Source organism: Cupressus sempervirens, chromosome 2 (genome assembly GCF_028749045.1).
Source record: "Cupressus sempervirens isolate cs-2001-9-10 chromosome 2, ASM2874904v1, whole genome shotgun sequence".
NCBI lineage: Eukaryota > Viridiplantae > Streptophyta > Pinopsida > Cupressales > Cupressaceae > Cupressus > Cupressus sempervirens.
This window is the reverse complement of record NC_143119.1, coordinates 346,128,405-346,155,549: the sequence shown is the minus strand read 5'-3', so window position 1 is coordinate 346,155,549 and position 27,145 is coordinate 346,128,405. Positions and strand designations below refer to the sequence as shown.

At 36.0% G+C, this 27,145-nt stretch overlaps 1 protein-coding gene across 2 annotated transcripts in view; it reads right to left on the bottom strand.

Moving 5' to 3' along the window:
• The window catches only part of LOC149572544 (Fumarylacetoacetate (FAA) hydrolase family), a 283,932-nt gene that overhangs the window by 107,779 nt on the left and 149,008 nt on the right, over positions 1-27,145 (bottom strand). Inside the window, exon 5 of one of the 2 annotated variants that reach the window (XM_089813653.1) lies at positions 9,132-9,194. The exons of the other annotated variant lie outside the window; for it this stretch is intronic. Coding sequence (XP_089669779.1) covers positions 9,132-9,194 — 63 coding nt within the window. The remainder of the gene's footprint in view (positions 1-9,131; positions 9,195-27,145) is intronic. 2 annotated transcript variants of the gene reach the window in all.

Here is a 27,145-nt window from a genome sequence, read left to right as displayed (position 1 = left end):
AAAAACTTTAAGCTCAATTTTGAAGGCTTTAGAGGCTTCGAAAAGAGTAGAACAAGAGTTGTCGTTTCTAAATAGGGGTTATAGTAGTTGCTAAGGTAAAAGGTTAAGAAGTTATCCTCTCAAGAAGTTGGGCTACACAAAAATCTTGAAAATATAATTTGTAGTTGTTTTATGTAATAAAATAATATAATTTTATGGTTAGTTGGTTTCAAAGGTTAGGGCTCAATGTCAAGAACCTTCTCGGCCGGCGCAAAATTACCCAAATAAAAAAGGCCTGTAGGGTTGTCAAGGGCAGATTTAGGTGGTGGTTCGCAGCTTACTCTTGCAGAATGTTGTAAGGAAAGTGCCCATGTGGCTTTGCATATTGTATTTTTTAAAATTTGTAATTCCATACTTTTGGAGATAATAAGAAGCCCATTTTGTGTTCTTCCATATTGTTATTGTTTCTCTATTTCTTGTTATGTGTTTGTGGTATTAAGGGGAGCACCCTTCATCATTGACCTCCGCCTATAGGTGTTAACTTCTAGGAAGTTCTTAGATCCAAGAAATATTAGGAAGTAGGGAGAAATATGATGTGAAATGCAGGAAAACCAATCAAAAATGCATTTAAATCATGATGCTTATTATTGGAAGAATAAATGAGTAGCCATGCATACAAATAAATGACGACATATAATTTTTTAGAAAGATTAGAAGAGGGAAACGAGCCTTGAATTAAGTAGTTAAATGCAATACAAGGTCCACATGTACCAAACCACACTAGGGGGGCTAATATGGTCTTACAAAGCAAGTGTGCACTTTTTAACACAGTCTGGATCAATGCATTTGTCAGAGCACCCTTGATTCCTTTCTTCATTTCAAAATTAAACAAATACAATTCAAGCAACATACAAGCATCTTCATGAATATGTGTGATCTCAATATTTGTTCACGAAGGTATTTACAAGGTAGATCTAATGCTTACCATTACATTTTATTTCCTTTATGCAATTTTTTTTTCATTTTCATTTGATTTCTAAAGGGGGGTTTGACCAAGGAAAACCCCTTTCCACAACCTTTTCTTCATTTTTCTATGTGCAAGAACAAGTGACGCAGCTATCGAAACCAACACAAAAGTTCATAACCTATCGGATTGACTATGAAATTTTTAGATAGACACAAGGAACACAACAAAATTTTGCAAACTATTCCTAGGAACCCAATTTGATCTGTCCCCTACAAAATCACTTCAAATTTAAACTACAAGTTGGTACAACATTTTGGTTTCCACTTCAATATGTTACAGGAGTTTGTTTTCCATCGTCTATCTTTCTGAACCTTGTCAATTTTGCTTATTTAGCCTCCCATTTTGCATCATTATATCATTCATTCTAAAATCCATATCATATTAATCATAATGATTAAGGAACATTGCACTGACTTAGGGCACAAGCGCCACTTGAGCTTATTGGGTCATCTTTCTTCCGATTGTGCATTAGGAAAAGGCAGACAATCCTTTGCATTACATCGTCCCCCTTTTTATGTATGTACAATATTGAATTGCAAAGAGGATATGAATTTTCTTAACTTAATATGCTGAAATTCAAGCACGTATCTCAAAAGGATACCAACAATCGAAATAAATTTGAGCACAAATCCAACTAGAGACTACCCACTATTATTTTCACAAAATCTCCTTCTACCAATCAAAACCAATTTTCTCCAAGAAGGGTTTGAAGATCAAATTGGAAACTGAAAAATTACCTAGTGAGGAAAATGAACTTACTATTTAAATATAAAACCTTTTTCAAAGATGGTAATTTGACGAAAATTAAAATAACTTAAATCTATTAAATCAAAAGAAAACTTGGAACACTCCAAAAGCCCCCAACTATCATTTATTTAAATTATAATCAAATGGAATATATATACAACATATTTATTAGTAAATAAGAACTCTACCTTTAAATATGTAAAACAATATTTAATTTAAAGTTGCAACCACTACGAATAACTTGACCATGTACAAACACTCTACAGGTCTTTCACAATTTATGGAGGGTAATCTGAATTTTGCCTACAAGGTAATTAGAAGTATAATAATGTAAATAAAGATGCATCATCCCACCTAGGAATGATATTAGCAAAATATCAAGAACAACCAATGTGACTATCTCATGGAACCACTATCAGGGATACAAACACGCTCATACCTATGAATTCGGGCAGACTCGATGCTTGGCACCTAGCATCACTACAATATATCCATATCAAGCATAGTTGCTCATATATATTAAATAGTTAAAAGCACATATACAAGATTACAAGTAAACCAGAATGGACACTAATGGAAATTTTAATGGTGATTCTTATGTACTTGAATAGTACGATATCATCCCTTTCACAATTAATCATCATCTACAACATCATAATAATAATTTCAATTAATCTACACATTTAAATCACATGTACTACAATAACAAGCATATATCAACTCCTGAACCATATAATAACAAAGTATTGTCGAACAACAATATCTCAACGAATTATTAGGACAATACCAATAGATCATCATGTAATCCAATCACCTCCATATGAGCATAACATTCTCAAGTAAATCAGCATATCACATCAATGTAATGTCCCTTGTCAATTTTCTTATATTATTTGAATAATGTTTATACTGCTTTAATTGTAAGAGACTTCTTCTTGTTAAGATCCCTATTCTCAATAGGTATCCAAATACTAGACAATGATTAAATAGTCAATACTACTTGCATTAACCTTATCTTAGGGGTCCGAAATCTATATGGTGTTGAAACTGTAGCCCAAAAATCAAAGATAATAACCAGCAAATAGAAAGAGAAAAACTGAAACAAAGAACACCAGAAATATCCTAGGAAAACCCTTCGAGAATGAAGGGAAAAACCCAGCCACACAACAAAATATATCTTTATTGATAATAAAAGTTTTCAGTGTACAATGCTTATTGCTTGATGCAAATATATAACAATAGAAGAGACTCTTCATATTCTAACCGAAGATCTCTTGAGTTTCTCATAACTCATATCATTAAAAATGACTCTTCGAATATTCATGCCTCAATGCATGTGAATGACACATGTCATTTATATTTATTATTACAAATTAAAAACTTAAGTGTCCTTTTCAGCTGAACGTAACAATAACAGTAATAACGTTCATATTTCCAGAGATAAAGATCTCTATTGCAGCTACCATCTTCAACACTCCCTCTTAGCGAGAGAGAGATCTTTAGCTGAACAATCACAAAAGACTGCAACCAAAATGTTAATGATGAATTTTTATCCCATATATCCTATTAGATTCATGGAAAACTATAAAAATCAATCATATTCATGGAATTGCTCAACATGAAAGCTTGTAACAATTAATCACATTCATGGAATCTCTCAACATGAAAACCTGTAACAATTAATCACATTCATGGAATCTCTCAACATGAAAACCTGTAACAATCAATCACGTTCATGGGATCACTCAACATGAAAAGATTTGCAAGACTCATAGCTAAGCCTTTGTTTACGGACTCTCTCAACGTGAACTGTCATGGAATCTCTCAACATGACATCCGACTCCCATCACGAAATCTCTCAACGTGATGACATCATGGACTTTCTCAACATGATGTTCACTATCGCATAGTGAAAGAGTTATCATAGCTGGTCTTACAATCTCATTTACAAGAATAAAATAGACAATAACAAACTAAGACTTGATTCCATTTAAGTCTCAAATTTTATAAATGCCACAAGCATATATGAGAATGATTTGGGTTCCATAAACATTCCCTCTTAAATTATGAAGGCTCCCTCTGAAGCTAAAAGATTCTGCAACTAAGAGAGATTAGATCGACTTAATTTATTTTGGTCATTAAAAAATCTCCCTTTCAAGCTAAAGCATTACCCTCTGGATGCAAGGAAAATTTTCATTTTATTGCTTCATCCTAAAAAATCAAACTAGCATAAACCATTCGCAATGACAACTAGCACATAAATTAGAAATCAATTTTTACCTTGAGACTTTCCAAGCTGTCGATCGATGCATTCATTATTTACAGAGGCGGTGAAATATTTAGTCTGCCTTGCCGTTACATTTTTCACGATCATACCTCTAGAAATGAATGAAACCAAGACTTTCGGTGACCCCATGCAACAGTACATTCTTTGCTTCCTTCTTGAGAAGACAACCTCCCATAATCTTGTTCCGTGCTTCCTCTTTGTATGATGGCATTTGTGCTTGATATAGAAGGCCTCTCCTCTGACATGGCAATCCTAGTTGCCCCTTGAACAGCTTGCTCTTCCACAGGGGCATTAGCGTTGGTACTAACAGAATGCGCATTTGAATTTCTAGCCTGACTATTCAAAGCTTCAATCATTCCTTCCATGCTAGCCACTCTTTCTCGAATCGCAGCCAATCTCTCTGAGCTTGCCCTTTCAGATCTATGAATCCTGTTGAACTCCATATGTTCCCATCATCGACAGCCCTCAAAATAATAAAAGGAGACATGGGCTCAGTTCTGACAACAATAGGGCTTGTGTCGAGAACGGTTAGCCTAATACGCCTTACATTGCACCTCCATCGGCACCTCCCCATAGATCTGTAACTTTGAACTTCGGGATGCTGGAAGAACCCGCGCAATGCCTCTTCATCTTCCTCCTCCGCGCTCATACCCCTTCCTCCTCTCCCTCCGCCATTATCAACACCAAAATCCTATGAATGGTCTGGCAAAATATTCAACTCTAACCTAGATGGCCACGGGCATAGGCATCTTCGAAAGATATCTTCCCCGATCAATATCCCATCATTAGAGTCATCACTGGCAGCTCCCAACCCTAGTGCTAACACCAAATGAGGTGGCGATAGCAGAGGCATCGACAACGGGCTCAGATTCAAATTCAGATCCATATTCCCGTCACCTACCATTGTAAATAACAATACAGAAGCCTTACAAAAACCCTAAAGCCATCTCCCCATTTCAAGCATATATGCCTCATATAATGATACCCCACGATGCACACAGACATCCACAGTTTGCCAATAAACTCCAGGTGGGTACGCTTCATATATGAAATAAACAAGAAATGGAGACAATATAAATTCAAAACGACAACAGTATTATAATAGATATCACTTTAAACAAAAAGACTCCTTCATATGTTGTTATTGAACCAGAGCTCTAATACCATGTTGAAACTATAGCCCAGAAATCAAAGATAATAACCAGCAAATAGAAAGAGAAAAACTAAAACAAAGAACACCAAAAATAACCTGGGAAAACCCTTCAAGAATGAAAGGAAAAACCCAGCGACACAACAAAATATATCTTTATTGATAATAAAAGTTTTCAGTGTACAATGCTTATTGCTTGATGCAAATATATAACAATAGAAGAGACTCTTCATATTCTAACAGAAGATCTCTTGAGTTTCTCATAACTCCTATAATTAAAAATGACTCTTAGAATATTCATGCCTCAATGCATGTGAATGACACATGTCATTTTTATTTATTATTACAAATTAAAAACTTAAGTGTCCTTTTCAGCTGAACATAACAATAACAATAATAACGTTCATATTTCCAGAGATAAAGATCTCTATCGCAGCTACCATCTTCAACATATAGTAGTAAATTGTAATTGAATTCCTAGTATCAAATATGTTGACAATTATGGCTTTTTGGCCTCCAAATTGATTACGTTATGTATTATCCCATCACCGTGAAAATTAACACATACAGTATGAATAAACACTAGCATGTTGATCCCAAAAATATCCACTCAATACCTATGCATTTGAGACATTGTGGTATGGGTGCAATATTCAAATCTACATTTAAGATTTATCAGTTTAGTGTTATAACCTTTGTCTTATCATCTAACGCTGTGATATCTGCTTTGTAGATATAACAGAATTTATGTATTCAAACTGAGGGATGTAATATGGAATATAAATTAAAGTTCAGAATAGTTTGATTAATAGTGCAATTAAATATTGTATTATCTGACCGGTTTGTTTCTCATCCCTTTCTCTTTGCTTCCCGTTTTCTCTGTCCTTTCTTCCTTTTTTATACACAAAAAGGTTTGCTAATTATGTTTATGCCAATTTTCTGACTAGTTGCTACAAACTAGAACTCAATAACTGATTGGATGGTAAATGTCTTATGTTCAATCTCCCCTATGTGCTACTAGTAGTCCACATTGCTAGGATGGTCTATTGTCACCGTTATCCTCAGTCTTGGTTTCACTTTTCGACCAGACAATTATTTCTTTTTCGCGTTTCTTTTGCCATCTATCATCTATTGTCTATTAAATCACATCATTGCTGAATATATATCTTTCTTCCTTGAGTGTATATCCTTTGGTATTCAATTATATCATTGTATGTAGATATGTTTCTTTCCATACGATGGTTGTCTATTCCCATTAGATGTTCCCTCTTCTGTTGCTGATCTCCTTCAATTTCTGCAGATAATGAATTGATTTTGTAGGTAAGATAAGATAAGATTATTAATGTCCACGAAAAACTAACACGGTTTATGGGACTGAGCATACAAACAGAAGAGGCGACCAAAGCAAAAGCACCAAACGGTGACTAAGAAGAAACAAAAGCAAGAGACAAAACAATAAAGAAGACAAGGTAAGGACTAAGGGTCCTTCCTTGCCACAAAGAAATTAGTAACAGAGGGGTACACCCGTGAACGATCCATAGTCCTAGAATGTCAAGAAGAACCGTTGCAAGACTGTCGCTACCTAGAGAGACTAGTGCAATGCCTGACCGATCTAGAATGAGAAGTAGTGGAAGGCCTTTTCAAACCCCGTGGAGGAGACAACGGAGAGAAAAAGGCAGCAATGAGTGAATCTGAAGTACGCCCTTGAGGTATAAAAGACTGTAGGGTAATCTGTCAAAGATGGGTGACCTCCTGAAGATAAAGTGCAAGACACCGCTGATCAATATAGATTTAGATATTTCCTTTCCATGTTTCAAATACTTCCTTGGCCATCTGATCCCTGCAGACAGGAATATAAATACAATAGCTAGCAATTTTGACTGCATATTGATAAAAGTAATTATAGGTAAGTAATGTGGTGATCCATGATTTGAAATAAGTATCCCATATGTCATCTCCATCCATGGACACTGCTGGAACACTCATACGTTGTACAAGCATTGATATGGAATGTTACATCCCCCTTTTGAAAGTTGAATTTGATGCTTTCATCATTTTCAAATAACTTATATATCCATTTTCCCTTCGCTATTTTGTAATTCCCAATCCATATGAGGTTTGTTTCCTTCTCTCCGCCCCAGCTGCGATCATTTCAAAACTGCTTCGATCTCTCCCAAAAATGATTCTAAATAGAGTAATGGTTCATGATAACTATCTCTAAATATGTGCATCTGAATGTCAAAGAAAGCTAGAATTGTTCGATCCTTTCTGTAGTATCCTCCTTACCATTTTTTGTATCTTTGTTCTATTTGTTAGGAGGATCATAACCCCTTAAAAGGGTCACATCCCTTGCCTTTACAACATTTAAAAATTTGTAAAAAATATGTTTCTTATTATGCTTTGGTATTTGTATTTAACATATATGAGCTTGATATCTAGTTTGTGTGTGTGTGTGTGTGTGTGTGTATATGATATAATCGATATCTCATAGCATTACCAATGCAATGTTTTATTTTTATACCATAGCAAATACAATAATACATAGTAATTGTATTAATAAAATTATATATATTTTGTTGAGGCATAAAATATTTCTATCATTTTTTATTCATTATTATAATCAATATAGTAATAATTGTAACTATATATTATTGTTTTAGTCATTTAATCTTATATTATTATTATTGTAGAACTCCATTCTAGAAGGTGACATTACAATCAAGATAAATATAACCCAAACCATCCTCATAATACAATCCAGACATCATTCTTCTCAACAATTGTTTGACACTGGGAACACAATTAGTCCACATTAATTATGATAATAGCCTCCTTCAGTCTAATATCCAAATCAGAGCTGCACAATGGTTCTCAGATTCAAGTACAAGGTAACAGCAAATGGGAGAGGCACAAAACGCACCTCCACATTTTACTTGTTGAGTCTTGGCTTCGTCCAAAGGCTGATATTAGAGGTCATCCTTCAAAATAGGGATAGCTCTCCAGAAGCCATTGTAATTTGTAACCCTTTTCTTATTCAACATTTTCGGTATTATTTCTGTGGTTATCCATTCTCAGTGATGCTAATAGATGGATTATTGTTCTCATCCTAAACTTTATTAGCATTGGTCTCACCCCTCCTTGTAGCCATCATGTCCTCTAACCAACAAATTAGATATATCATAAGGTCAATACCTTCCTCACATGGATCACTGGGAAATATTTCTGACCCTTAATCGCTTATAGATAAGAATGGATCACAACCCTTAATCTAAGGCTCATGCGAAAGATGCAAAATCAACCAACTTACATCTAGCTTAGAAAGTGATGCATTATACACATATCAGTGTTAATGAAGAATAATTACACCAAGGGAAATTTCAAAAGACTGATTACCCTCTCCAACAATAGTAAAAAATAAATATATATTATCTTGTTCAGATCAAAACGACATCCAAGCATGAAATATTATGCTTGAATTTGAAATTTTCCCATCCAAAAATATAATGAAGTTTCATCATCACTATTCTATTGGAAACTTAATATATTCTCTCTAACATATACATCCCAATGCCCAAAATAAAAATACATATCCTAATACAGATGAGGTATTATTTATCTGATTTAAGTATTTTTCTCTGACTGCCATCCTTAAGTCTTATTTGATTTTACAATGTAAAACCTACAAAGAATGACACAACTTTGAACTAGCAAAGGCATAGTGTCACATATTCTTTAACACACACTAAACTACGTATTTAACAATTAAATCTTACTGCTATAAAGCTTAGTTCTATCATATTTTCTTATTTGGTAGTGAAATCATCTTTACCTAATCAAATAGTCAAAAACATTTAAGAAAAAAATAACCACAGAGAAAAAAGAGCAGTGACGTGTCCACTAAAATGGAGAGGAACAAATGATAAAGTGAAGAATAAACATACAACAGTGCTTATTGGTGTAAAGGTATCATAGCCTTTTGCCACAGTCCAAGGAAGACCTGCAGCCTTGCCAATAGAAATATCTATGTCAGAATTTGCCAAGGGCATATGATATTAAAATAATAATAAACTTCTTGCTAAATTTCAAAGCCATGTAATTGCTAATAATTGCACAAAAAATAGATTTTTATTAATAGAATTGCAGAGATGCTACATTAACTATAAGAAGAAGAGAGGTCATGGATAAAGAAGAAGGATGCGACGAAGGAATCACAATACACCCAATAATAAAATAATGGAGGTAGAACATTCAGAATTTGAGATATAGAAGAGTAAACAGCATTAAGAATCTAGAAGTAGAAATGAAGAATACCTATATTCTATTAATATCAGAGAATTATTATTTTATTACTTTAATGGTTGATTATGTAATATATATAATTCTTTGTAGATAAAATTATTTCTAAGATTTTCTTCAATTTTTTATAAGCAGTGTTATCCAGGGATGCGTCCCCAGTATATTTTCAGCTGTCCCCATCCCGGAAACATCTCGGAGACTTCGGGACACCTAGGGGACTTTGACTTTTGACTTCTTGAACAAATTACACTTTGACTCTCAAAGTAACACAAATATGGCATATGAATTCTACTGATTCTTATATTTTAAGGTTATATATGTATTAAGTACATGCTTTATTCATGTTTTCATATAAATATTTTAAATTTCTCAATATTTTGATATTGCCTATTTTATATAGCCATCCCCATTTGTCATCCCCCTCCATCCCCATAATCGGCTAAAACAATTGTCGTCCCAGAAACCCGTCTCGCAGTCCCCTACTGTCCCTGTCTGGAAACTCGGGGAAACATAGTTTATAAGAACCATTTTATTTTTTTACATTTGCAAAATTCTTTATAATGATCTCTCCGATCATTTGCTAATACCAAAGAGCACACGATTATATTGAGGAGGGGGAGGGGGCTGGACAGGTGTGGGTTGGAATCAGTATAATAACAAATTTGCCAATTTAAAACTATTATCCAAACAATAATTCAAATACTGAAATAAATAATAATGTATATGAACACAATGACACAAGATTTACATGGAAACCCAAAACCACGACAAATAATTGCTTTATATATAAATTGTTCTTTTACAAATTAGTTTGTAGGCTATGACCTCTATGTTTATGACCATCGACTCATTGCAAGCTTTGACTCCCACACTTCGCAACTTCCAACCTACTGGAAGCACCAAACCCCACTGCTATCTTTGTGACCACCAACCCACTGCGCACAAACTTCTTTTCCACCTTAGTACAGTTGCTCTCTCAATTGATGATGGATATTTTGCTCCGCAAGAAATGAAAACTTTTCCTTCCTTTGTCTGGAAGCTTATTGTCTTCAAAGCACACTCTTCTCATACCCTGTCTATGTTAGCATGAATGCTGATGATACTACATTGGGGAGTATCCTAGGCATTGGAGAGTATTGACATGTTGCATTCATGGTTGTGTTTCTCATTGATGTCAACATAGCATGGTTTCTATAAAAACTGGCTAAGTAGCAAACAGAGATCTTAATGGTACGGACAATGGCTTGATTTTCTAGTAATGCGCAGCTACAGACATGTTCAACACAGTGTCCTAATGACATCATTAAGTGCATAGAGTCTAAGTTGAAGACGTACAGAAGTTGAACTTGATTTAAAGAGAGCAGTTCAGAGACAGAGAATTGGAAAAACAGTTGCTGATGTTTGTTTGCTATCTTACATCTGATATTGGTTTTGATTGATTTAATATATATCAGATCTATTTTTATTTTAGTTTCCATTGGTAAGTGTTGCCATCGGCTATCTTTGTACACCCTTGAAAAGGTTTTCCCCAACGGGTATTTAAGCATGGCTTGTAGGTAGTTGTAGGTAAACATTTTTGGATTATTTGTTTGTACTACGAATTCCTATTGGGATTCTCTATTGTTTGCCATTTTGGAAGTAAAAGATCCTCCCTACTTGGCTTTTTCAGTTTTGGTGGGATTCAACCCTCACCCTATTCCATTGCATGTAACACTTCACTCGGATATAGCAAATCGGAGCACCATTTTTTGGCAATTACTAATTGAATGATTATTCGTGATTATTTGAATCAGTAAATTTTTGTTGCATGATTGAATACACCTATCGGTACACCATCCGCTACCCTTGGTTTAGCGCAACACGAAGTGCATCTATTTGTGCTAAAGCATTACCATTCTGTACGGCCATCTCTGCCCATGCTACAACATTACCATGTCATATGGCCATCTCTGTCCGTACTACTACATCTCCATACCGTACAACTCTCCAAGCTACCGAACGGCCAATCAACACCACCGTTCGTAATCCATTCCAAGCTACCGTATAGCCCACCCCAAATAGTCTATATATTGCTATTCACTCCATTCAACTATTATGTATAACCATCAAGTAACTAGCCACCAGGCACACGAGACCAACGAGTAATTGGCCATCAGGCACACAGGACCAACGGGTAACAGGCCATCAGGCACACAGGACCAACGAGTACCTAGCCATCAGACACACGGGACCAACAAGTAACTTCTATTAGGCACACAGGACAAACGGAACATTACATTGGTATTAGAGCAATGACCTTCAGGTCGAGAAACCCTTCAAATCAAGTCCCCCTTCTGAACAAGTTCTCCTTTGGATCGAGATTGCCTCCGAACAAAGATTCCCTTTGAGACAAGATTCCTTCAGGCCGAGTTTTCCTTCGAAACATTACAAGCATTTCTTAAAGAGAAATCTGAAGCTTTTGAGAAGTTCAAGAAATTTACGAATAGAGTTGAGAATAAATCTGGTCTTAAGATAAAGTGTTTGAGATCAGATAGAGGAGAAGACTTCACCTCTAGAGAGTTTAACATATTTTGTGAAGAGAATGGAATCAAAAGGCAACTATCTTCACCTAGAACACCTAAGCAGAATGGGATTGCTGAAAGAAGGAATAAGTGAATAGCAGAAGTACCAAGAGCGATGTTGTTTGAGAATGATGTTTCTAAGACATTTTGGAGAGAAGTAGTCAATATAGCAGTATACACTTTGAATAGAGTACATATTAGAAAAGGTATGAATAAGACACCTTATGAACTATGGTTTGGTCATTTACCATCAGTTAAGTATTTCAGAATATTTGGGAACAAATGTTAGATTAAGAGAGATGATGATATTGGTAAGTTTGATCCAAGAAGTGATGAAGGTATGTTTCTTGGTTATTCATTGAAAAGCAAGGCATACAGATGTTTTAACTATAGAACTAAGACAATAGTTGAATGCGCAAATGTAAGGACTAATGGGTATTTAGAAATAAGATGAATGAGCAAGGCGAAGTTGTGAGGAACAAGGCTAGACTTGTATGCAAGGGATATTCATAGCAAGAAGGCATAGATTATGAGGAAACATATGCACCTGTAGTCTGAATCGAAGCAGTAAGGATGTTCTTGGCTTTTGCAACAAATAAGTCCAAGGTTTATCAGATGAATGTTAAATCAGCCTTCCTGAATGGATAACTTGAAGAAGAATATATTGAGCAGCCTGAAGGTTTTCCTTTATCAGAAGACAAAGACAAGGTATGCAGACTAAAGAAAGCTCTATATGGTCTAAAGCAAGCACCTAGAACCTAGTATGCAAGGTTGGACAGTTATTTGGCAAAGCTTGGATTTGCTAAAGGTATGATAGATGGTAACTTGTATTTGAAAGAACTTGAAAATGGTTTGTTGATTATTGTAATATTTATTGATAACATCATTTTGGAGGTAATGATGAAGCAAGTGATAAGTTTGCTAAAGAGATGAAAAATGAGTTTGAAATGAGCATGATAAGACAAATGAAGTTTTTTCTAGGATTGCAGACTATACAGAACAATGATGGTATTTTTATTTCACAAGCTAAGTACTTGAATGACTTATTGAATAGGTTTGGTTTAGAAAGTTGTAAACTTGTTGGTACACCTATGATAACTGGTCACAACTTATCCAGCAAGGATGAGACACCTGCAGTAGAGCAAAAGAAGTACAGATCCATGATTGGAGGTTTGCAGTATCTAACTCACACCAGACTAGACATAGCAAATACAGTTGGGATTGTAGCTAGATTTCAAGCTGATCCTAAGGAGTATCATTTTGCAGCAGTGAAGAGAATATTCAGATATTTGAAAGGGACATCTAACTATGGAATTTGGTATGAGAAATTGAGTGCTTTCACTCTATGTGCATATACTGATGCAGATTGGGCAAGCGGTATGGATGACAAAAAGAGCACCAGTAGTGGAGCACTCTTTCTTGGAAGAAGATTGTCTTATTAGTTAAGCAAGAAGCAAGATTGTATTTCACAGAGTACTATTGAGGCAGAGTATGTTACGGTAGCAAATAACTGTAATAAAGTTATGTAAATGAAGCAAATGCTAAAGGATATCATAATTGAGTTTGAAGAACCTATTATCATTTACTATGATAACACAAGTACTGTGAGTATGTCTAAGAATCCTATTTTACATTCTAAGACTAAGCATATATCAAGTATCATGTGCTGAGCGAGAAAGCAGCAGAAAGGAGATCAGATTGGAGTATGTGAGTACTAAAGATCAAATTGCAGATATCTTTACGAAGCCTTTTCCTAAAGATACATTTGAGTAATTGAGAGATATGCTTGGGGTTATGCTCCTGCCTACCTCTAAGTAGATGATGCAGATAGTGCATCAGTCCAATGGTACAGAGCACTATTGTTATCCTGGACTGAATGTTGATGCTTCCCGATGGGGGAGTATCTGTGATGATCTGAGTCACTAAGGACTCTTTGTATTTGGTATTGAATAGTGTCTTTGGACACTTGAGCTGGTTGAAGATTTGGTGCAGCATATTAGCAATTGGCATTTAACAATTGGTATGTTGTAACATTGAGATTGAGGTCTTTGACATTGATGTCAATGGGAGAGAGTATGCGTGAAAGAAACATCTCCTAGGTATTGGGGAGAAAAGAACTCCTAAGTATGGGGGAGAGAATATGCATGAAGGAGAGATATCTCTTTAGAGAGATTTAGAAAGATTCATAAAAGGAAGCAAGAATATGCATCTAATGTATTGTGAATTGTTTAGTGTGAAGTAAACAATTGATGTCTAAGAAATAGGAGTATGCTCCTATTGTGCACCTATTGTATTGAGATTCTTTTTATTGTGTGAAACAATTGATGTCTAAGAATTAGGAGTATGCACCTATTGTATTGAGATTCTTTTTATCGTGTGGACAACTGATGCTGGTCAGCAATAGCGACAGAACACTAGTTGGTATTCTTGGAACTTAGATAATTTTTCCATCCATGTTGCCATCAATGCCAAAGGGGGAGATTGTTAGCATGAATGTTGATGATACTACATTGGAGAGTATCCTAAGCATTGTAGAGTATTGACATGTTGCATTTATGACTATGTTTGTCATTGATGTCAACATAACATAGTTTATGTAAAGACTAGCTGAGTAGCAGATAGAGATCTTAATGGTACGAACAATGGCTTGATTGTCTAGTAATGCGCAGTTACGGACATCTTCAGCACAATGTCCTGATGACGTGGTTAAGTGCACAGAGTCTAAGTCAAAGACATATGGAAGTTGTACCTGATTTAAAAAGAGCAGTTCAGAGATAGAGAATTGGGAAAGCAATTCTTGATGTTTGTTTGCTATCTTACATCTGAGATGCAATGAGAAAATGTGCAGTCAGGTAGTGATAAAGGACAGTCAAGTGGTGACATCAATGGGTGCGCAAACCCTAGTATCGCACATGTGAAGTTTTGTATAGACTGTGAGCCGACAGTGCTATTGTAATTGTAATTAATTAATTATCTTATTATAATTTATTGGGAAAGCCTCAAGGCCGACTCAAGGAATTATTATGAAGATATGGTATAAAGGAAAGATGTTTTCCTTGTTTGTAATGTGTTGTAATCATTGTATGAAGTGTGAAGTGTGAAAAGGAGTAGAGTGTTTACAAATTGTGTGTATGCAATCCAAGGAATTATTGGATGTGAGATTTGTGATCTGGTTACAAGATCAGAAGGAGCAAAAGTCCGTTTGATAGGACAAAGAAAGAGGAAGGAACAGTACAGTACAATTATATTATTTTGCAAGGAATAATGCAAAGATCATTTGGATAGTGAGTTCATTGGTCTTGCCCTTGAAGCTGTTTGGGCAGTGAGTCCAGCTGTCTTCCACAACTCCTAACAGGGTTGGAATCTCCTAACAGGGATTCAAAGTCCCCTAACAAGGACCCATATGTACTAAATGTATTGATAAACTCCTAACAAGGTCCATCCTCTAACAAGGAACATTTATATTAGTACATCATCTTGTGGGTACCATTCCCACCGGGGTTTTCCCTCTAATCAAGGGTTTCCCTAATTAACATATTTGGTGTTACTGTGTATGAGTATCTTGTTGTGGTTTCAGTTTATATTGCTCATATGGTTAAGTTTGTTTAAGGTTGATAATTGTGATAATAATTGGATAACTAATTCACCTCAACCCCCCTTCCCTTCCCCCTCCCTCAATTATATCAATGGGCTATTTATTCTAACAGTCTATTTCCTTCATTCTCATATATTCAATCTAATTCTAACTCTTCATAATTCCTTCTACAATACTGCTAAGTACATATATGAATCAGATATAGAAATCTATATGTATATATATATATATTCTTCTTGTACTCATACTTCAACTCCACACTCTTTCTTGACTTTTCATATATATCTTTGCATACTCTTTTTCTTATATTATACTAACATTCACTTGACATATATGTATCAAATAAATCTGAATATATTCTTTAATTTTTCCTTTTCATTCTTCAATCACTGACTTCTTTTCTTCTTATTATTCTTCTCCATAATACTTCTTCTAAACTTCTATTCTTCCTTACACTTCACTTCCCACATTCTTCATTCTTATATTTCTATTTTCTTCTCTCACCTGCTGACTTCTAACTCCTTTTTATTTCATATTCTTCACTATACACTTTCTGATTCTTCTTCTCCTCCACACAATTTACTGTTTCACTTGTCACATTCTCTCTTTTTTTCAATGACTCATTTTTTATACTTTAATATATTAAGAAATATGACTTTTCACTATCATATCATTTCTTAATTAAATTAAATAATATTTGTAAAACTTCTTTTACCTCTTTTTACTTTAACACATCGTTTCCTTCCTCTAAGTTATGCTTGTTCCATATTTTATTATCATTTCATTAATCACATCTTCCTATTTTATACATGCTGACTGATGTGGCTTCCATCTATATGCTGATAGGGTGAATTTGAATTCCTTACTATGGACTTTTGCATATATAACAAATATATATAGCGGTCACCAATATCTGTCCATTGCCTTCTTCGCATATAGTTCATTGTTTTTCATAATATCACAATATATTAAATTGATCTCCTCAATGTAAGTTGAATAAAATAATCGCTTGAACCAGGGCAATTGAAATGAATGTTTTACCTACTGGATATAGACTTCTGACTCCTCTGTCACTGCCGTCTTTTTACATAGTGTCTATAATTTATTTAATTACAGCCGTTTGAATTTCATACATATCGATCTTTAATTTGTATGCTAGCTTTCTCTTCTATTTGTTTATACGCTGACTGGGCAAAGAGTTTATTTGTTTACTTCACACCAAGCTGCTCCTGAGGCCATGTATAATTTGACTTTATAAAATGTTGTCCAACTCCAAAGGTTATTTATATATAAAATGTTGTCCGACTCCATAGGTTATTTATATTTGTCATTGCATTAAGTTTTCTGTGTCATTCGATTTGATAAAGGATAGTTTTGAAGCGGCAACCATAATATTTTCTTTATTACTATATTCTTTGTTACTGTCAACTTTTTATAGAGGATTTGTCTTCCTTTTGTTTGAATGCCTCTTAATTAATGTCGATAGGCATTCTACAATGGCAGAATGGGGGAGTGGGATGGTATGAGCGTGTTAATGTTAACTTTTATTCTTCTAGGTTAAATTTGACAACCATCTACATGTCAAAAGTTTAAATCTTATCATAAATAGAATATACTTTTAAAAATAATTTAATAAATATCATATAAAATATCTGTTTAAATTATAATATTTAGAGATATAAATCATCCATTTTTTAAGAAATTAAAATAAAAAGCTTAGTTAGTAAAATACAAAATAAATAGAGATAAAGGAAATATAAATAATTTTAGATGTAGTAAATTAAATTACAATTATTTTGTAGTGGATATCTATCGGTATTTCTTTAGATAGATTTATTTACGATATCCATACTAGTTATATCGTTTACTCATGAGGTGTATCTCCAGTGGACATTCATTCGCTCAAATTGTTGTCTATTCTCCTTGTCAAACCTTTATCGCTGAATATCTTTGTTCCAATGCTGCTCAATCTTTACTTCTCTTGAGGCATACTGCATATGTGTGTGATGATATTTATGTATCAGGTCACTGTCATTCTAAGACATGTCACTGTATATCCTGAATGCTCTCGATCAATTTTAACGTCACTCAATATAGGGAAACACTCTGTTTGTTTCAATCAATGGACTCCACTGTTGTGCTTGGTATATTTAACTTGATGTGTACGTTGTCCTGAGTATGCGTTTGTGCATCTAATTTAATCGCATCTGATCATACACTCCCTTGATGTAGCCCTCATATCTGGATGATTGTTTGTCTTTAATACATTGACTCAATTTCTAAATGCTTCCACAGTGTCTTCTGTTAACAGTCATCAATACTTGCTATCAACTATCATACTCTTTCCATTGTCTTTACTGCATAAGCTATTTAAATCACAATCGCTGATTATTGTCTTCCCATATTCAATGTTATATTCGATGCTCCACGCTTGACCTTTTCATAGCATTCAAATTTGAACTTATGCACAATAGTTTCTGACGGCATCCCCACGCAGGTCTTGTTACTTGCTTGGTTTGTCCTATACTCTGACTCGAACTGGCTGGGACCATCATTTTTACCTCTTACCACTCTATTCTATTTATATTACTACTCCATGCCTTCTATATCAACTTGTAATCTTCTTCTCCAAAGTATAATGTTAATTGTTTTTATGTAAGTCTCCTTAGATCTGATTCTAGTGCTGCTTATTGTCTGATTATTGGTGCTTTGTCTTCTTATTTAATTTACATATAAAAACTCAAGCATTTCCATTTCGTAAATAGTTTGTACCATTGGTGCTGGAGACAACTTTCGCCCTTCAAGTTCACTGCTTCCACAAAGAGTTTGAAAGCTACTGCATCACATAGTTTATCACTATGACTCCATCATGCTGCTGCTGTCATTTATTTATAGCTTTTTGATTAGTTTATTTTGTGGACTGTAGTACACTCTTTGTTCTTGGTCTCTAATAAGATATTCTTCTTTGTATAGTGGTTGTTGTTCCTTCATGAATCAATTAATAATTCTCTAACCACTAAAGTTTAATCTTTATTAGTTATAATCCTTTGAAAGACTCTTCACAATATCTATTCCTTTGTCATTGTCATTGACGGTGTTTATATTAATAGTATTGACACTATTTGACATCAATGACAATTTTTCAACAAATTCACCAAACATTTTACCAATTACATAGCATAATATGATATTAGAGCTTTTTTTCAAAATTTTATAATTTCTCCACTGAAATTATTTGTTCAAAATTTCATAAATTTCTCGGATTTTTTTGGGAGAAACTTTTTTTTTATAATCTGACTAGGGTTTTTGCATCTTGATCCACAATGTACCTACATTTTTTTGTGATCTTGCATTCTGCTTGGCACCACTTTTCAAGCATTTTAAGGGTAGCAAGTGTCATTTTTCTATCGATTGCACAGTGTGAAAATTTTAACTATTGCAATCACTGATTTTTAATCTCCTATCATAAACGATTATTAAACTGCTGAAAATAAATTCCCAGCTAATATCGAAAAATAACACAACTGCAACTTCACTTATAAAATACGGAAAGAAATGCGCAACACAATGAACACAATATTTTCAGACAAATTGTCCTTGGAAAAACCCCTAAGGAAAAACCAGTTCTACAGATGAGAAATTATATTAAACTTCAGCAAATCAAGAGACACAAAATTCCTTGCCTCTTATTGGCAGAATTCCGACAACCTCCTAATTTATCCCGCCGATATTCCCCACTACTATTCCCACGCTAACGTTGCACCCTTGCTAACACTGCAAGACTGTTTGCTAACACTGCAAACTTACAAACTCATTTGCTAGCACTGCAAATGTTTCTCCAAATTTCATGTTCTCCAAATGCCCCCCTGACCTCCTTTTATACTACTCCTGTTGATAAACCAACGGCCGAGATTGATTTACAATCGACAGTTGAGATTAAAACAACTTAACAACCCTAACCAAGTCAGTTTCTAGTTGTTTCCAAAAGTGGTCAATTAATTAACAAATATTTGTTTCTAATCTAACCAATTAGTTAGCAAAACAATTACTTGCTAAATAATAGCAAATGGACGAACAGCTGTCCAAAGCTAACAAAACTAACACACAGTTGCTCTTTTGAGCCATTTTTTTGACTCAATCTGGTTGATTATCTAGTTATTATCTTTCACTCCTCTCCAGCTAGGAATCATTTCAAGATCTCTTATCAGTCTTCGTCGGATTTTTCTGGGTCAGTCCGAAAATTTTATTCGATTTTTCTACTACCTTGGGTTTTTGTCAAGTTTTTTCCACTCCTACCTTGGATCTTTGTTGGGTTTTTCCACTCCTACCTTGGGTTTTTGTCGTATTTTTCCAATCCTACCTTGGAAATTTTTTCCCGCTTCACAACTTCACTTTTATATCACTCCACACTCATTCAAGCAAATTACGATTGCAACATGACTTCAAAAAGGTAATTTCATACCTAATCCAATCTGATCTGTTCATGTTGAAGTCTAGTTTTCAGTTTTCCACTTAGATTTCTAAGGATTTGACATTCATATTATGCCACGTTAACTCTCCATTATCTTGAGACATCTACATTAACGAAAAATTTAAAGGTGAGTTAATAATTTGAGTCAAGAGAGGGAGGATATTGTATGTGTGTTGGGGTTAAGAATCCCAAATGCAAGGTGGATTCTGCCCTTCCCTTGAGATTATTTTGGTTTTAGCAAAATCACCCCCAAAACACATCATTTTATATTCTCCCTTCACTTTTTCATTAATTTGCACTTGAAACTCGCTTTTAATAAGGAAGTAATTAGGGGTTCGTTGGGATTGTGAGTCCTAAGACATGGTCGAATTCCGAGCTAGTGTTGGGATTTCGTTTGCAACTTAACTCCTAGTTCTTGAAGCCAATTTCCTCAACTAATAAGGCGAGAGAATTAATATAAAATACAATATTTAACCATAAGTTTTGTGTTGCGATTTTGTTTGCAACTTAACTCTCGGCTCTTTAAACTAATTTCCTCAACTCATAAGGCGAGAGAATTATATAAAATATAATATTTAGGCATAAGTTTTCTTATACTTCAAGTTATATTTTATATAAATACTATCAGGTTTGAGATAGGTTTCAACTTCATAAGATTTATAAGAAAGATTCTTGTAGAATGGATACTAACCAGAACAATAAAGCATGTACTCAAATATACTAGAATCAACAAGGCATTTAATACCAATGTTATATGTACCGAAGTTGGTGAAGGAACCCAGTATATTTTATTAATTACCAAAAACAACCAGCACATCATTCTTGTTCCAATGTTCTTAGATAGAGGTTGGTTGGTTAGGAAGACCAACACATCCCCTTGCAAACAACTACCCAACCCCAAACTAAAAATCTTTAATTACATCATTGTATTATTGCAACCTACATCTACCCCCCACCCCCCCCCCCCCCCCCCCCAAAAAAAGTTGTCCAGACGACTACCAAGCAAAAACTAATATAAAACTATACTTCAAGAAGTAGGGTGGCAAGATATCCCAGGATTGGATGTAGGCATTTGGTAGAAAATTTGGTTGTTCCCCAGTTTGAATAGTTCCTATGGTTACGAAGGAAAAAGTGGCATGAAATCTCTTTTTAGGGGTTTCTTCGCCCTTTGACATGTATCACTGCTAAGAACCCATTCCTAAGCATCAACATGGAGTGTGGGCCACCAAAATCCTACTAGTAGTACCTTCCTGGCTGTTGCATCTAGTCCCATACGACCTCACGCCAAACCCCCATGGGGTTCTCTCACTACCCCAGGAATCTCTTTCTCCATCAAACACCTCCTTACCATCCCATCAGGCCCCATCTTATACAAGAACCCATTAATAAGCTGAAATGTCTTACATTTCAATACATTTTTTCCCCTTTCTACCACTTGCATGTCTCTGGGAAAGGTAACAGTTGATAGGTATTGGCTGATAATTTCATGCCACTAGGTAATACCACAATTTGGAATAAGTGAGCATCTGGAAAGTCCTCATTTACTTTGCTTCCATTGGGTTCTCTTGACATTATTCTTAACATTTGGTCTACAATCACATGACTTTTCCCAAGATGGATTATGATTTTGAAAGTAAACTCTTGAAGAAGAATTAACCACTTACTCACTCTTCCTTATAATAGGTTTGTTAAACAAATTCATAGGAGCTTGATGATCCACAAAAATGTAAATGGAGTGGCTAATAAGTAATGTCTAAATTTTTGAACTACATAGACCATACCTAGTGCTTCTCTCTCTTTGGTACTGTGATTCCGTTCCACTTTTGAAAGTAGCCTGCTAGCAAAGTACACCAAGTGGTCTAGTCCCTCCTTTCTAGCTTGTGCCAGAGTGGCGCCTATAACATAGTTTCATACTTCTATATGGACATGAAATTCCTTTTTCCAGTCAAGATATATGAGGATTTGAGCTCCCACCAATCTCCTCTTCAATTCTTGGAAGGTGTCCTCTTGCTCCTTTTCCCATGCAAATTTCTCTCCTTTTCTTGTTAATTTCTCCAAAGGTAGGAATACCTTTACAAATCCTTTTATAAACCTCTTGTAATATCCCACGTGTCCCAAAAATGATTAGGCACCAATTACAATCTCGGGAGCTTTCATTTTAACAATGACTAATTTTGTCAAGATCCATTCTCAACCTGTCATGTCCCCAAATTTTAGTGTACTTTTTTTAAATTAAATTAATTAATTAACCGGTCCCAGAATTCAAATAATTTAAGGACCTTTAATTAGTTACTTTAATTAATTAATATAGGGCCCAAGTTAATATTTGTATTTGTGGTTCTAATTGATTTAATATATCTCGGACCTATTTTATTTTAGTATCCGTTGGTAAGTGTTGATGTTGGCTATCTTTGTACACCCTTGGGAAGGTTTTCCCCGACAGTATTTAAGCACAGCTTGTAGGTAGTCGTAGATATGCATTCTAATTATTTATTTTGTACTGCAAATTCCTATTGGGATTCTCTGTTTGTTCGCCATTTTGGAAGTGAAAAATCTTCCCTATTTGGCCCTTCCAGTTTCGATGGGATTCAACCCTCACCTTATTCTGTCACCTATAACACTTCACTCGGATCTGGCAAGTCGGAGCTCTATCATATCAACATATGTTAATTGAAGGATTTATTTGCGTTTGATTGCCATTATTGTTCGGATTTTATCTAATGAATTTTGGGATTATAAGTTTATGTTTGAAAGACTGAAATCACCTTCCATCCGTACCTCAACATTAACCAACTATAAGATATCACCTCATCTTTTGGCTTAATTTTGCTTACTGTACGGCCATCCTCCTTATCCACTGTACAATCTCCTAGACATTCCAGTCACAATCTGTTGACGTTGCTTGCTACCATACGGTCTTCCCCTCAACCTACTACTATACGATTGAACTCAGTCCAACGTACACCTTCCACCCACCATACAGCCCTATTTGATATCCCACCATACGGCCTTGTTTGGTGCCACCGTACAACTTGCTCATTCTTCTTCCGTATGGCCATCCATCTGATATCGTCCAGTATATTTTCCATTCATCTTTCTACTGTACAGTCACTCCCTTGTTTGTGCCTCCTCAATAGGTGTCCGTACAATTTTGCCACTTAACCGTGTTGCTCCAGTACTCCGTACTGCCTCCACAGTGGCTACACAGAGTAACATTACCAATATCTGTAGGGAGAGGAACATTACAGCCTAAAGCACTGGCCACTCAAAGCATTGGCCATCTGAAGCACTGGCCACCCGAAGCACTAGAGGAGAACTACCTGAAGCACACAACATGACTACCTAAAGCATACTACAGGACTTCATAAGGAAACTCTAGAACAGAACATTACAGTGGTATCAGAGCAGAAACTGTTCGGGAGCATCTCCGAAACCGTTCAGGAAATCTCCGAAACTTTCGAGAACATTACCGAAACTGTTTGGAACATTACAATGGTATCAAAGATGGTGATCTTGCCAGCCTATTGGGATGATTGAGAGATTTTGGTACTTGGATCACACTACGCTCCCGAACAGCAATGGAGAGTGGTGGTTGAAGGCACTACAAAAGATTGGCAAAGAGCTTAGTGAGGGTGTTGATCTTCCATTAGATATATTGGAAGTTTTTTTGTGTCAGGCGAACCAATTACCTTCAAGATTTATACAGAGAATCCTCTCGCCGATTAAGGAGGCCTTAAGTCAACCCAGGCTTTTGAGACACCATGACAAGGATAAAATATTAGCAGTTGCAGCATGTCTCGGTGAGGTCTTCAGAATTTTGGCTCCTAAAGCACCGTATGATGATAACACCATGATAGAGATATTACAATTGATAGTGGACAGCTTTCAAAGTCTTAATCTCTTCAGTAGTGACCCTTTTGGTAGGAGATTTACAATATTGGAGAACAGTGCAAATGTCAAGGTAAGTAATCTTCTATTAGATCTTGAATTGCAAAATTTGGTACATGATATGTTTCATCACTTCTTGGTCACCATCAAGAAAGATCATGATACCAAGATTACAGTTGCTATGGAGAATCTTATGATTTCGTGTATTGAAGAGATGGATGAAATATCCCAACCCATCACATCTATGTTATGGGTTGTTCGTAATCTAGAATGTATTCCCTCTATAGCAGCATATAGATTGGTCAGTGATGTTTTCAAGCATTGTGAAGCAAAACTAATATCTCATTTGCACAAGTGGGAGAAAATGGATGACAACGATAAGGGTGATGCTTTACATGAGGAGAATGAAGGCATGATGATAGGGCCGCTCCAGGAGGATTGTCTAAATCTTTCTACTACACCAACATGGGGAGAACACCAAAAACTTGAAGAGGTTGCTTGCACGGATCTTGTGAAGACATGGATGGATCAAATTGTGCCCATCACTGAAGTTGTGCTCAAGGTCGTGCCTATCACCAAGGCACTATCTGTTGAGGAAGTTTCATCAGTTGCCGAAGTTGTGTCCATCATAGAAGTTGTGTGTGTTGTCGAGGCTCCGTGTCTTTCACCGAAGCTATTCCCATCATTGTGGTCTTGTCCGTCACTAAGGTTGTATGTCTGTCACCGTCGTCGTGTTTGTCACCATCGTGTCCAGCACCATCATGTCCGTCACCATCGTCGTATCTGTCACCATCGTGTCCGTCACCGATGTTGAGTCTATGTTCGTTGTCGAGTTTGTATCCATTACTATTGTGTCCATCATCAACGTCGAGTCAATGTCCGTCATTGAGTTCATGTCCATCATCGTCGTTGTGTCTGTCACCGTCGTGTCCATCACCATCATGTCTGTCATCGATGCCGAGTTCATGTCCGTCATCGAGTTTGTGTCCGTCACCATCATTGTATCTATCACCATCGTGTTTGTCATCGACGCCAAGCCCATGTTCATCATCGACTTCATGTCCGTCACTGTCGTGTCCATCACCTATGCCGAGTTTTTGTCCGTCATTGAGTTCATGTCCGTCACCGTCATTGTGTCTGTCACTGTCATGTGCATCACCGTCATGTTCGTCACCAACGTCAAGTTCGTGTCTGTCGTCAAGTTTGTGTCCTCACCGATGCAGGGTCCATTGTCGAGTTTGTGTTTGTCACCGTTGTCCTGTCTGTCACTATTGTGTCCGTTACCGTCGTGTCCATCACCGACATTGAGTTCATGTCCCTCGTCAAGTTCGTATCCGTCATTGTCATGTCCCACGTCGAGTTCATATCTATCACCGTCGTGTTCGTCAACAACATCGAGTCCATATCCGTCATCAAGTTCATGTCTGTCACCGTCATTGTGTCTGTTGTTGTCACTATCGCCATATTCGTCATCTTCATTGTGTCTATTGTCGTCACTCCAGCCATGTCCATTGCCAAGTCCATCGTCATGTTTGTTACCACAATTGCATCTGTCAACATCATTGTGTCCGGCACCGACATCAAGTTTGTATCCGTCATCAAGGGTGTATCTGTTGTCGTAGTTGTATCCATCGACAACGTCATGGTTGTCTACGTCGTCATTGTGTCTCCGTCATTGTGGCTGCATCGATCGCAACAGCTATGTTTCTCACCATTGAGACATTGCTCACTGTCAAGGCTCTATCCATCGTCGAGGCTTCAATCGAGGCTCCGCGTATCATTAAAGGTTTTATCTACAATAATTTTGTCTGCCACCGAGGTACTCTCCATTGAGGTTTTTTCTACCAAGGTTCCCTTTCTGAGATACTCTTTGCTGAGGCTCCCATCATCGCGGCACCCTTCACCAAAACTCATGTCACCGAGGTTCTCACAGTTGAGCCCCCCTTCATCGACATTCTCACCATTGAAGCTCTCTTCGCCAAGGTTTCAACCGTTGAGAATATAATAGTGATCATTGTGGTTGTGTCAATGGGTAAGTTTGTGCAGCATCAACGTCTGTGCGAATGACCATAGCCAAAGAGATTTTTGAACATAATGACATGAAAGATTTCATCAATTTGTGTCATTGGGATCCTGGTGAAGGCTACGACAATGTTTATATCATAATGGCACAGCGGATGCTTAATAACAATGGGAGGTTTGATGACAATTCACTCATTTCGCCTATGTGTTTGGTTTGGGATCCTAGTGACTCAGGATATGATAATATTACATTAGAGTGGCGCAGCGAAAGTTTGATAGCAATGTGGTGCTCTGGAGGATTGATGTCATTTCACTTGTCTTACTTGCGCGTTTGATTTGGGACCCCTAGAGCTATTGGTGTTTCGTCAGATAACGGATTGCTTGAGGGCAAGCAATCTTTGGGTAGGGAGGATTTGTCATGTCCCCATATTTTATTGTAATTTTTTTAAATTAAATTAATTAATTAACTGATCCCAGAATTTAAATAATATAAGGACCTTTAATTAGTTACTTTAATTAATTAATATGGGGCCCAAGTTAATATTTGTATTTGTGGTTCCAATTGATTTAATATATCTCGGACCTATTTTTATTTTAGTTTCTGTTGGTAAGTGTTGTCGTCGGCTATCTTTGTACACCCTGGGAAAGGTTTTCCTCAACAAGTATTTAAGCACGGCCTATAGGTGGTCATAGATATGCATTCTAATTATTTATTTTGTACTGTGAATTCCCATTGGGATTCTCTGTTTGTTTGCCATTTAGGAAGTGAAAGATCTTCCCTATTTGGCCCTTCCGGTTTTGATGGGATTCAACCCTCACCCTATTCCATCAGCTATAACACTTTGCTCGGATCTAGCAAGTAGAAGCCCTATCATTTCGACATATATTAATTGAAGGATTTATTTGTGTTCGATTGCCATTATTGTTTGGATTTTATCTGATGAATTTTGGGATTATAAGTTTATATTTGAAAGACTAAAACCGCCTTCCATTCGTACCTCTACATTAACCAACTATCAGCTATCACCTCATCTTCTGGCTTAATTCTGCTTACCGTACGGCCATCCTCCATATCCACTGTACAGCCTCCAGATATTCCAATCACAACCTATTGAATTTGCT